The sequence below is a fragment of the Ricinus communis genome, chromosome 6 (assembly GCF_019578655.1).
Source record: "Ricinus communis isolate WT05 ecotype wild-type chromosome 6, ASM1957865v1, whole genome shotgun sequence".
Lineage (NCBI taxonomy): Eukaryota > Viridiplantae > Streptophyta > Magnoliopsida > Malpighiales > Euphorbiaceae > Ricinus > Ricinus communis.
In genome coordinates, this window is record NC_063261.1 from 3,638,167 (window position 1) to 3,650,354 (window position 12,188).

The 12,188-nt window shown below is 37.0% G+C and overlaps 1 protein-coding gene across 1 annotated transcript; it reads right to left on the bottom strand.

The window, feature by feature from the left end:
- Positions 1–8,800: 8,800 nt before the first annotated feature.
- Positions 8,801–11,661, bottom strand: LOC8264458 (dnaJ protein homolog). Its single transcript, NM_001323713.1, is given in 7 exon segments — positions 8,801–9,293; positions 9,635–9,833; positions 9,942–10,218; positions 10,317–10,458; positions 10,540–10,708; positions 11,273–11,440; positions 11,594–11,661. Coding segments are annotated over 6 exon segments (1,257 nt in total). The 5' UTR covers positions 11,423–11,440; positions 11,594–11,661; the 3' UTR covers positions 8,801–8,973.
- Between the last annotated feature and the right edge of the window lie 527 nt (positions 11,662–12,188).

The following is a 12,188-nucleotide window of genomic DNA, read 5'->3' on the forward strand; positions in this document are numbered from 1 at the left end:
TTCTCTCCCTAAGGGTTTTCTGAGCTGAAACCAAGGGAAAATGAGACTTGGATCAAGGTTTCAATCGGATTCCCTTCAAAGATTGAAGATTGGGTGAGGTTCATTGATTGGTTTTCAAATCGAGCAAGAGGAACAAGAATCGATTCAATTCGAGCAAGAGGAATTGGGGCTGTTTACTCTCATCCAAGGGTGTAATCGGGTTTTCTCTACCTTTACTCATTGTTGTAATTGAATTCTTGTGTATTTTGATAATGAACATGATTAGCTAGATTGATTAAATCCATTGGGATTTCTTTACTATGTTGGCTTAGTATTATATTGTTGGATTGTTTGGGTTAGTTTTGTATTCTTCTTGCTTTCAGTATTAATAAAATAATGCATTATTCATGAGACGTTATGAATTGTGTTTTTAGATTGCATTGTGTGATTGAGAAGTCCATTTGACAATTGGAATTTTGAATAGCAAGAACTGGTTAATAATCGCTTAGAGATAAGGATAATTAACTAGCCGGATTAAGAATTAACAAAGCTTAATAGAGGCGGATTAAAGCTTAATGCTAATTTAAGAATCAATCGTTAGGAAGAGATTCCAACTTTAGGTTATTAGATTTAGGAATTCGGTTATCTCAAGAGAGAAACCGAATTCGGTTAAGAATTCATCCACGGGAAGCATAATTAGACTCACCAATCCTTTATCTTTTGTTTGATTGCCAACTAGTTTAGGTTCCCTTTGGGTTTGCTTTCTTGTCTTGGTTATTTTAGTTATCAATTACTCTTGCATCTCCCTTAGAACTTAGCTTGTAGTTATTAGTTAGTTTAAAAATTATTCATCATTCATTTTAGGTTAATATAACAAAGAATAAAGGAGTAACTCTGGGCTTTCACTTTCTCGAGGAATACGACCTTGATACTCGCCATTAGTGCTAGACTGCATCGATAGGTATACTACCTTAGATTGTAGCTAACACAATTTAGCACATCAACTAACAATGCTCCCTATTCCAATACCTCCATCTGCAATCCTTGGTTGCACAATTCGTGCAATCTTTGGTCAGGGGTCTCTTCTCTGCACTGATATGAGCAAGACTACCTACTGACTTCCTGCTCAAGGCGTTTGCCATGACATTCGCTTTACCTGGATGATAGAGAGTATTACAATCATAATCTTTCAGAAGTTCCAACTATCTCCTCTGTCTCAGATTCAATTCTTTCTGCTGAAAAATATACTTCAAACTTTTATTATCCGTATATATCTAGCACGTATCATCATAGAGATAGTGCCTCCAGATCTTTAGGGTAAAGATTACTGCTGCCATCTTCAAATCATGAGTAGGGTAATCAGAACGCAATCTAAAGCCACTTTGGAAGTGTCACAGTACACCGTGAATCCACCAGTCCTAGAGGGTAAGGTCAACACTGGAGTTGAAGTCAAACAGTCTTTCAGCTTCTGAAAACTTCTTTCACACACACCAGTCCACTGGAATCTGACATTCTTCTAAGTCAACTTAGTCAAATGCGCTACGATCTTTGAGAAGTCTTGCATGAATCGACAGTAGTAGCTTGCCAAACCTAGAAAACTATAAACCTCTGTCATCATGGTCGGTCACTGCCAGTCAGTCACTGCCTCCACTTTCTTGGGGTCCACTTGAATGCCCTCTCTAGACACAATGTAACCTAGAAAAGTAACACTTTCTAACCAAAACTCACACTTGGAGAACTTAGCGTATAACTAATACTCCCTCAACGTCTGAAGTACCATCCTTAGATGCCACGCGTGCTACTCTTCGCTTCTGCAGTACACCAAGATATCATCAATGAATACAATGACGAAATGATACAGGAACTGCTTGAACACCAGATTCATGAAGGTTGCAGGAGCATTAGTGAGTCCAAACGATATTACCAGGAACTTATAATGCCCACAACGCGTTCTGAACACCATTTTCGGAATGTCTTCCTCACGAATCCTCAATTGGTGATACCTCAATTACAAATCAATCTTGGAGAAGCATGCGACTCCTTGAAGCTGATCGAATAGATCATCGATGCGAGGAAGCGGATACTTGTTAGGAACCGTCGTTTTATTAAGCTACCGGTAGTCAATAAGAGGTGCAAGGTCCCATCCTTCTTCTTCACAAACAGAATAGGAGCATCCCACGGAGACGTACTAGGTCTGATAAAACCCTTATCGAGGAGGATCTGCAACTACTCCTTTAACTCAGCTCGTGCCATTCGGTAGGGTGTAGACCTGTTCATGGGCCAGGCCTGGGCGAGCTCAAGCCGGGCCTAACCGGGCCCGACTTGATTTTGGACAAGCCCGAGCCCGCCTAGGCCCGAGAATTTTTTAATATCTCTGAGCCCAAGCCCGAGCCTAAAATTTTTTGAAAAGCCCGGCCCGGCCAATTGTTAAACCTGTATAAAGAGGTCGGGCCTAGGCGGGTTAGGGTTGGGCCTGACCCGGTTCTGCAATGTACAACAAGGTTGTTTAGGGTTTGATAATATTAATAACATGGAAATTATAAATAGGAATAAGGTAGTTAAGTGGTTTATAACACTCAATTATAAGTTGAAGGTCATAAGTTCGAGTCCTAGGTATGACATTTTTTTTTCTTAACTAAATTAGACCTCGGGCCGGGCCGAGCCGGGCTTGGGTTTTTATATAAATCCCAAGCCGGGCCCGAGGACTACGGGCTTATTTCGGGTTCAGGCCGGGCTGAGCTTATACATAAAAATTATTGTCCAAGGCTGGGCGGGTACCCGGGCCCATGAACAGGTCTAGAAGGGTGGCAAAGAAATAGGTGTCATACCTAGTACCACGTTGATACAGAATTCTATCTCTCTATTAGGCGGTAATCCTGGTAACTCTTTTGGAAATACATCGGGAAACTCGCAGACCACCTGAACATCCTCAAGGCTACCTTTTTCTACCGAGGTATCTTTGACTAATGCCAGATATCCTTGACACCCACTACGAAGCATTCGTTTAGCTGTAATGGCTTACATAAGATTCGATGGAGTAGGTACCTACTCGCTTTTAAAATAAAACTCTAAGTCCCCTGGGATTTGAAAAGTTACTTGCTTTTCCCGATAGTCCAACATGGCATAATGCATAGCCAACCAATCCATTCCTAAAATTTCGTTGAAATCCATTATATCCAACATAATTAAATTAGCAACCAAATCCCAACCCTCAACTAACACCGGACACGATGGAAACAAAACATCGGTCTCTAAGGCATCACTTAACGGCATAGTGACCGACATTAGAACCTGAAGTCTAACTGGTTGAACATCCAATCTTAAAGCAAAACTAGGCGATACAAAGGAATGGGTAGCCCCAGGGTCTAATAGAACTCTAGCCTCATAATAGCAGACAGAAATAATAACTGACACCATAGCATTAGAGGCTCGTGCATCCTGATGAGTGAGAGTGAACACTCTCGCCTGCCCACAGCCTGATTGCTGAGAGCCTGAAGCCTGACTCTGAATTCTACTCCCTAATTGGCCTCCCAAGGCCTACCTCCAAAGCCACAACCCTGCTGGCCGATAAACTGAGATCCACCCTGAGAATATCCAGGAGTTGAAGGAAAAGCTGGTCGGGGCGCACTAGCATATGAGCCTTGAGGAAAAGTTGGCTGACTGAAGTAGCGAGGACATGCTCGAGCCATATGACCCATCTCACCACACTTAAAACAGACTCCGCTGGAAGCTAGGCATGGTCCTTGATGTGACCTGCCGCATATCTGATAGGTGCTAGGTCCAGAACTAGAGCTGTTGTAGCCAGAACTCTACTACTACCACTGAAGCCCTGCCCTAGCCTGAATCCTCTGCTACCCTTCTTGTGAGTATAGTAGTCTCTCTACCCGGCCTGCTGGTCAGAACTTTCGGAGAAGCCTCCACTGTCGTAATACGGCACAGCTGGCTGCACACTAGACTGACCCTTAATCATAGTCTTTTTTTTTCTTGCCATCATCAATCCCCTAGTCAAATCTCTGCAGGGTCATCTCCATCTGTCTGGCCATACCAGTCACCTCTAGGAAGCTGCTCCTCCTAGACTGAACCAAGGAGACAAACTTTGGACCAACTCCTGAAATATACTTGTTGTTCTTCTACTCCTCGGTCCCTACAGCATAGGGCGCATACTTACTCAGTTGGACAAACTGCCTAGTGTACTCTACCACTAACAGATCTCCCTTAACCAGCCTCTCAAACCTCTCTTTGTACTCCTGCCTCACACTGGAAGGGATGAAGTACTCCTCGAACCTGTCCCTAAACTACCTCCATGACAATCCATTCAGAAAGGGGCAAATATAGTCCTTGAACCACTGAGATGCTACCCCCTTCAGAGAAAAATCGGCCATCTTGATGGTCCTCTTATCTGAACAGTGTAAATTCGATGCCCTTTTCTCAACTTCGTCCAGAAAGTCCAAAGGGTCCCTAGATGCCACATATAAGTCTATGGGTCTCAACTTATTAGACTCAGACATGGGAACCTCGTCCGGATTCCTGATACCAGACCAACTACTATGGCTCCCTAAACCTTGGGCAGCCTGCTACCACTGAAAAGCCAACAACTGCTCTAGAGCCCTCTACATCCTAGTCATACCGGCTATAAACGCTTCCATTGAGACTCCACCAGCACCGTGTGCCTCCTGAGCCTCGCCCTGATCTGGTTAGGCTGCCGCTCGAGGCCTACCTCACCTCCTGGTATCACATGCTAGGGCTGGTGGGGCTGACTGGGTGGAAACCTCATCTTAGGGCTCTTGGGACATTACTATGCTGCAGCCGCTCGAGTCATCGGCATAGCAAGGGCTGAAAATAAACAGTAAGATATCAAACTCAACAAACTCTTTAACGTATAGCATAGATACTAGAATCAACAAAATATGCAAGGACAAACTCGACACTAACTCTGCAGTAGTTAAGGAAGCTAACCTAGGTTGAAGGAAATCTAAACCTAGGCTCTGATACCAACTTTGTCACGACCCGATCTGTGGGCCCGTGACCGGCACTAGGGAATGAGTAAGCTTAAGGCCACCAAAACCCGTAGTAAGCCTGAGTATTCGACAATTCAAATATACATACATAAACATACTATTAAACCAGCCCAACATGTCATTCACAAGTCTCTAACTGGATGCTAACAAACATTCCATAATTTGTTACAGACCAAAATCAAACATAATATATCAGGTACACTACTGCGGAGAGTCTAAAATCTTAAATGATTCAAAATGCAAAAGTAGAAATTAGTTACAATAGGCTCAAAGGAGAAGGAAGTCGGGCTGTCAAACGAAAGACGATAGAGAACCTAACTATCACTTGAAAATTTTAAAATTGAGACTGTCAACCTCGAGAGTGAGTTAAAGTCATATAATCCTATAACAATTACAGTCTCCTCAATAAAATATTTATTAAATCAGAATAATATATCATAATATATTAAAACACGAATCATGTCATAATTCAGAAAAATATAATCTAAATACTTATGGGACGAGTGCCTCAGCAGAACCCTAACCCCAATACTAGTAGTCTTTCGGCTCTCTTATTCCAAAAGGTTTGGTGCCCAAAAAGCGAAGCTCAACTAGGGTCTTTAAATCCATCCTGGACACTTGATTCCTAAATAAGCCGGCACTTAGAGAGCAATGCTCGACTAGGGCCTTCCTCCGGCAGTCAAATTTTCACAGCCCAGAGAGTTATACTCGACTAGGGCAAAACCCAAAAATAACCTTTTACTACCCGTTTCCTATTAATACTAGTGCGTATGCAGTCCTGATGCAACCCATCATGTGACATGTTCTACTGTCACTTCATCCCGATGTTACAAACATAACATCAATAATAATTATAAGCAAATATAAATTATTCAATGACATATTAAGAATTAAAGTTTAATAGCCTTGAGCATAGCAAACATAAATTTCATATGTAATAATAATATTATTATTAAAATAACAGTAAATAAGATAGCAACAATAATGGCAACAATATTAATAATGATATTGGATTATATTTTATTTGATACACTGTTGTCAATATAAATTGAATAAATTGAGAAAAAAGAAATACACAATGACGAAAACAAAAGAATGAATTGCATTCAATTTAAAATCTAACAATTAAAAAATAAAAAAAATAGGTATGAATATAGTATGAATAGAACAAGAGAAGAGGAGTGTAATAGAGAAAAGGTTATAATATAAAAGCTATATATATATATATATATATATATATATCGAATTACCCTTCTCACATTTGATAGGGAAGAGCGATTCTCCTCATTTATCGGGGAAGGCCGGAAGTGAAAACTAAGGCTTGCATGTCTCGGGAGAGGGAATTGGGGTCTCTAAAAACCTCCTTTTTGCAGATTCCCGAGGACTCTAATTTAGTCGGAAAACTTCAGAAAACCTTTACCAAGAATTGGTTCACGCAGGAATGGACGTATTGGTTCATGTAAGAGTGCGCATAAAATATAATAATGAAAATAAAATTTATAATAATAATACTAATAATAATAAGTATTATTATTAATCAATTAACAATGCATTTAAAGTAGACATGACACAAAAGCAATTGATATATGACTTTACTCACAATTTTGTCGCGCTTTGCAGTTTGCTCCTACGCCTCGGGTGGAGCTGGCTGGACGAACGGATTATCTATTCACTAAAATACTCAATTAATAAGATATTCTCAATTTTTTCCTAGGCTTACACTCCTAGATTAGACTGCCTAAGATAATTCAGACTCGAAAATTCTACCGAAATTCGACAGAACCTCCTCTAAAATATGGACGTTTACCCCCCGTATAACAGGTCCAGAACCTGCTAGAAACATTTTAAATATTTCGCAATTAATTAACGGGAGTCGGGCCTCCAAAACTATATTATTTTTTCCGACTCCAGAATACACCACAGATCACAATTAATTACAGATAGTCCGACAATGATATTTATTTCACAACCAACCCACATAAAAATTTTCTAGTATTTAAACTAATCAAACACAACCACATCTACCACAAAACATAACAATAATTAATCATCCAATTAATTTGTAATATTTATATCTAAGTCATAATTAATTAAATTTAATTAAATTTAATTATTTATAATTGATAATTAATAGCAAAAATATTTTCTAAAATTATAAAATAATTTTTAAGGTTCAAACAAAATTATATCGAGCCGAATATTCAAAATCCTACGCGTCCGGAAAACACTAGGGTCCGAGAGCCGATACTGCCAACAGTGTCGGAATTAGAATCTAGAGCCGCCTACGCGAGGCTTGAGTTGCGGGGAGTCTGAAAATGCAAATTCTTTGGCCAGAAAGTCGTCGGAAGCCACCGGATTGAGGCCGGAAATGCAAATTTTCTCTTCTTTTTTTATATATAATTATTTATTATAATTATTTATTTATTTATTATTTATTTATTTAGTATTATTTATTTAATTTTTATTAGGTGGACATTACATATATATATTAGTTTTAAATCATCAAAATACAACACTAAAAAATCAATACCGATAATCTAATTAGATAAATAATTTAATTAAATAGCATATTAGAAAGCAATAAGTAAACATGTATCTAACTTGTTATTACTATAGAATTATAATAATAATAAAAATTATAACACAATCGGCTAAAATACAAAAATAGTATCTTGTAGTCGATAAAGCCATAAAAATCAAATTATATAAATATATTAAATTACAAAAAAAAAAGTAAATGAATTAGTGAAAAATATATAGTGTAAGATTAGGTAATAGAAAATAAGGAGATGATTATGTGAGATTCTTAAATTCTTTATTTTAAAAATTTAAATTTTAATTTATTTTTTATTAATAGTAAAAAAAGAGATTTTATTGAATTAAAGGTAAATGTTACTGTACTACTTTAACTCAATTTAGTGATATTTTATATAAAATTATTTTATTTTAGTTTATTTCATTAATTTCAGTCGGGATGACCATTTTGACTTAATCTCAATCGTTCTAATATGAAATAACTGAAATTTTAATTGATACAAAATAAAATATTTTTTATTCTATTCTTTAAAATTTTAACCGATACAAAATAAAATATTTTTTATTCTATTTTCTTAATAAAATAACATTATAATAAGGACGTAATCAATAACCTTAATATAAGTTCTATTTTTTTTTATTTTGGTTGAATCTTTTTATTTCTTTTTCAACAACAGAAGCTCTATCAATTTAACTTTTTAAATATTTTTAATATTCAATTTAAGTATATTATATTTAACTTTTTAAATATTTTTAATATTCAATTTAATATATTAAATAAAACTATATATTAAAAAAAAATCCGATCTCTATTAGATTATAAAAAATGTAAAGTGTTAAAATCACCTAATGATAAGATTTAAATATGTAAGTATCCCCAAGAAAATATCCTTCCCAATCCAGACCCTACCACTATCATCCCCCAGTGGGCCTATTTTCTTCCCCATCCAAACCCTACCATTGTCATCCCCAGTGAGGCTCTGCAGGCCTAACCATCAACCCTCACAAGCTCTTTTCATGCACCTAGTTCAATCCCATGGATCAAAGCAGCCATGTGCAGTACAAGCACTCCTCTGCAATACCGCAGCTGCAGTCCAAGAAGAAAAGAAGGCATTCCAAACTAGAATAATAAAACATCTAATTATATCCATGGACGCATGCCAAAAGAAAACTACATCACAGCATATGAAAAAGAACAGAATAATTCTTGGTCTGCATAAAATATCTTTTCTAGAGCATACTACATCTTCCATACATTATCATTCTGCGGACACAAGTGAAATCTCAAGACAGAATCCTATAGCAGAAGGCAATGAATGTTAGAGAATATCATCTTATTCTCACACTATCTGTCAAACCCACATTAATCAATCTCAGCTCTGGTTCAGATAAAATCTCATTGATCAACACCATCGTTACTCCCTCCTATTAGTTGATTTATTTATTGTTGAGCGCATTGCACCCTTTGGGCACCACCATGCATATCTTCGTCCTCATCATATGCTTCCTGGGCCTGCTGCTGTTTCCGCCTCATCTCCTCTTCAAAGTTCACATCATGTAAAGTGGTCTCTTCACATTCATCCAGCTCCATGTCAGACAGCTGGACTGAAGTCCTTGAGGGAAGCACAGTCTCCAAGGCTTTGCACTGATCTGGGGGCAGAGAGTCTGGGAAATCAACAGAGAAATGAATGTACAATTTCCCCCTCATGAATGGCCTTTGATACATTGGCATTCCTTCATCATTAATGGCCTTGAATTGATCTGTGTTGAAACAAAGACAAAAAACATCAATAGCACGCCATTAAAAGATAAGTTACAAGAGAAAGATATTAATATCGGAGACTACTACAAGCAAACTTGGGAAGAAAATCCCATGTTCAATGATCAGCAAACACTTCTGCAAGGGGAAACCTCTTAGTCAACCAGGGAGCCTCACTGAGATCACATGAGGACTTCTTTTTTCAAAAAAAAAAAAAGATTACTTGGCACCTCAATAAGTTCAATCATTGCATGTTATGGAGCACCAAAGACAATTGTAGGAAAACAAAAATTATTTCTGAATGAAAGACATTGAAAAGTTCATAAAAGCATATCCAATGTACCTGGTTTCACTACTTCCCCAGGTTGGGATTTTATGAGGAGCTGCCTTCCATCTAAATGGGTCAATATAAACTGGAAGCCACAGAGTGCCTCTGTGAGAGAAAGTGTGTGCTCAACAACTAGGTCATCTCCCTTTCGCTTGAACTTAGGGTGCTCCTTTTGCTGTAGGACAAAAACAATGTCCCCAGTGATAGTATCAGGCTGCACAAATAACAAGATACAAATGAGCACAAGTACAGATATTAACGAAACATCAAAATTCTAAGAACATTAGGAGAAAAAAGGTTTAGCAAGTATGCTCTGACTCACAGCTTCATCAGCTTCTCCAGGAAATGTAATCTTCTGCCCATTTTGCATACCCTTCTCAACAATAACTTCCAGCACTTTCTTCTCTTGAACAACCTTTTCACCCTTGCATTGAGGGCAGCGGTCCTTGTCATTAATGGTCTCACCAGTACCCTTGCACTCATTGCAGGGATGCTGCATTTGCTGGATCATAGAGGGTCCAAGATGTCTTATTGAAACCTTCATTCCAGAACCTTGGCAACCAGAACATTTCATTGATGCACCGGATTTAGACCCTTTACTGCAATTTTTCGCAATAGGAAAAACCCCCATGTTAGTAACATAAATAAACAAACTTAACCCACCAAAATATAATTTTACATATTTTAAAAGACTAACCCTTTGCACTTCGAGCAGATAACATTGCGAGAAAGAGAGAGTTTTTTGGAGGTGCCATTGTAGAGATCTTCCAAAGAAACCTTGAGAGGATGAATCACATCCTCACCCCTCCTCTGCCTTCGGCCTCTGCTGCTGCCGCCACCTGCACAAAATATTCATCAAGTCAAGAGAATTTGTCACGATGCCAAAAAACCACAGGTAATATTCATTCTGCAGTCCTCACCACCGAATGGACTGCCACCAAAGAAAGATTGGAAAATATCGAATGGATCATGGCCGCCACCACCACCACCACCCATTCCTTCCTTGAGGGCATCCTCGCCATACTGATCATATATCTCACGCTTTTCTGGATCACTTAAAACCTCATAAGCTTGTGCCAACTCTTTAAACTGAATCACAAGCCAAATAAAAGCAAAACTTCACCACAAGCATAACCACAATAGCAGTAATAACAACATAACCAAAATCAACGATTACATACACAAGCATTAGGGACCTGAAACTTCAACTATGCAATCATTTAAAAGCAATTGCAATTCCTGATCACAATCAAAATTATGATCCTTCTGACCGATCATCAACAATAAGTACTCAGTTACCACTTACCAGCAATCAAAGGCTCAACCTTTATAATTAAGTCACTTAATAACTAATAAAAGCAAATCCATAAAAGCAAGTGACTATAATTGCCAGTTCATAAAACCATAATAACAACACACTAAACAACCAGATCTGTTCCTAGACTAACAAAATTGATCCTCAAAACCCACATAAAATAAACTTAAACAACAAATTCAAGACCGTTCACTAAGTCAAAGCCATTAAATACTAAATCCCCCAAGCTGATACGTAGACACAAAGAAATACCAACAAAATTATAGAAAACAAGTATCAAAAAAAACTTCACTCCACAGATATTAAAGTCATATATATATAAATATATATATATAAACCTTTTCAGGATCGCCACCCTTATCAGGATGGTTCTTGATGGCTGCTTTTCTATAAGCTTTCTTTAGATCATCTTGTGATGCGTTCTTAGAGACTCCCAGAATCTCATAGTACTTTGTGTTGTCGCTTTTCTTTGGTGCTCTTCCAAACATCCTTGCTTCTTTTTATCACTGAAATAAAAATAAAAAATATCCGCAAAGACCCAATTCACCAAAATCAAAATCAAAATTGAGATCAAGAAACCAAAATAGAGTAAAAGAAATCAAACGAATAAAAGAATCCAAAACGAACGGCAAATAATTTTTAAAGCAAAAAAAACGTACGGGTTGTTAGATTAGGTCACAGGAGAGCCACAGAAACAAAGAAGCGAGACGGCGAGAGAGAGAAAGAGGGTTGTGGCTGGTGTCAGATCGTTGTATATAATGGAGAGATTGGACGGTTGAGATTTAAGAGTCATAGGAAGGGTAGATGATCGGTAGGCTTCTCTATAAGAAAGAGAATTTTTCCTTTTCTTTTTAATTTTATTTTTATATTATGTGATTCGAAGGATCTAGAATCTCCGCCTAGCTATTTCATCTTTCAATCTAGTTAAAAGATAATAATAATAATTATTATAGCATATATAAATCATCATTAATAATATATAAATATAATATATATATAAATACATAAAAAGTACAGATAAATTTATTATAATTAATTATTTATCCACGTATTATATAAATATCATATTATTATTTCGATTATAAAATTAAATATATAGAATTTAATAAATTTTTTAGTATTAATATTAATTTATAATATTTTTTAAAATAATAATAAACTAATTAATTTTAATATTTTTATTTTTAAAATTTTACTAGTATAATAATATAAAATTTATTTTAAAGTATTTATTTGTTGATTTTAATATAATAT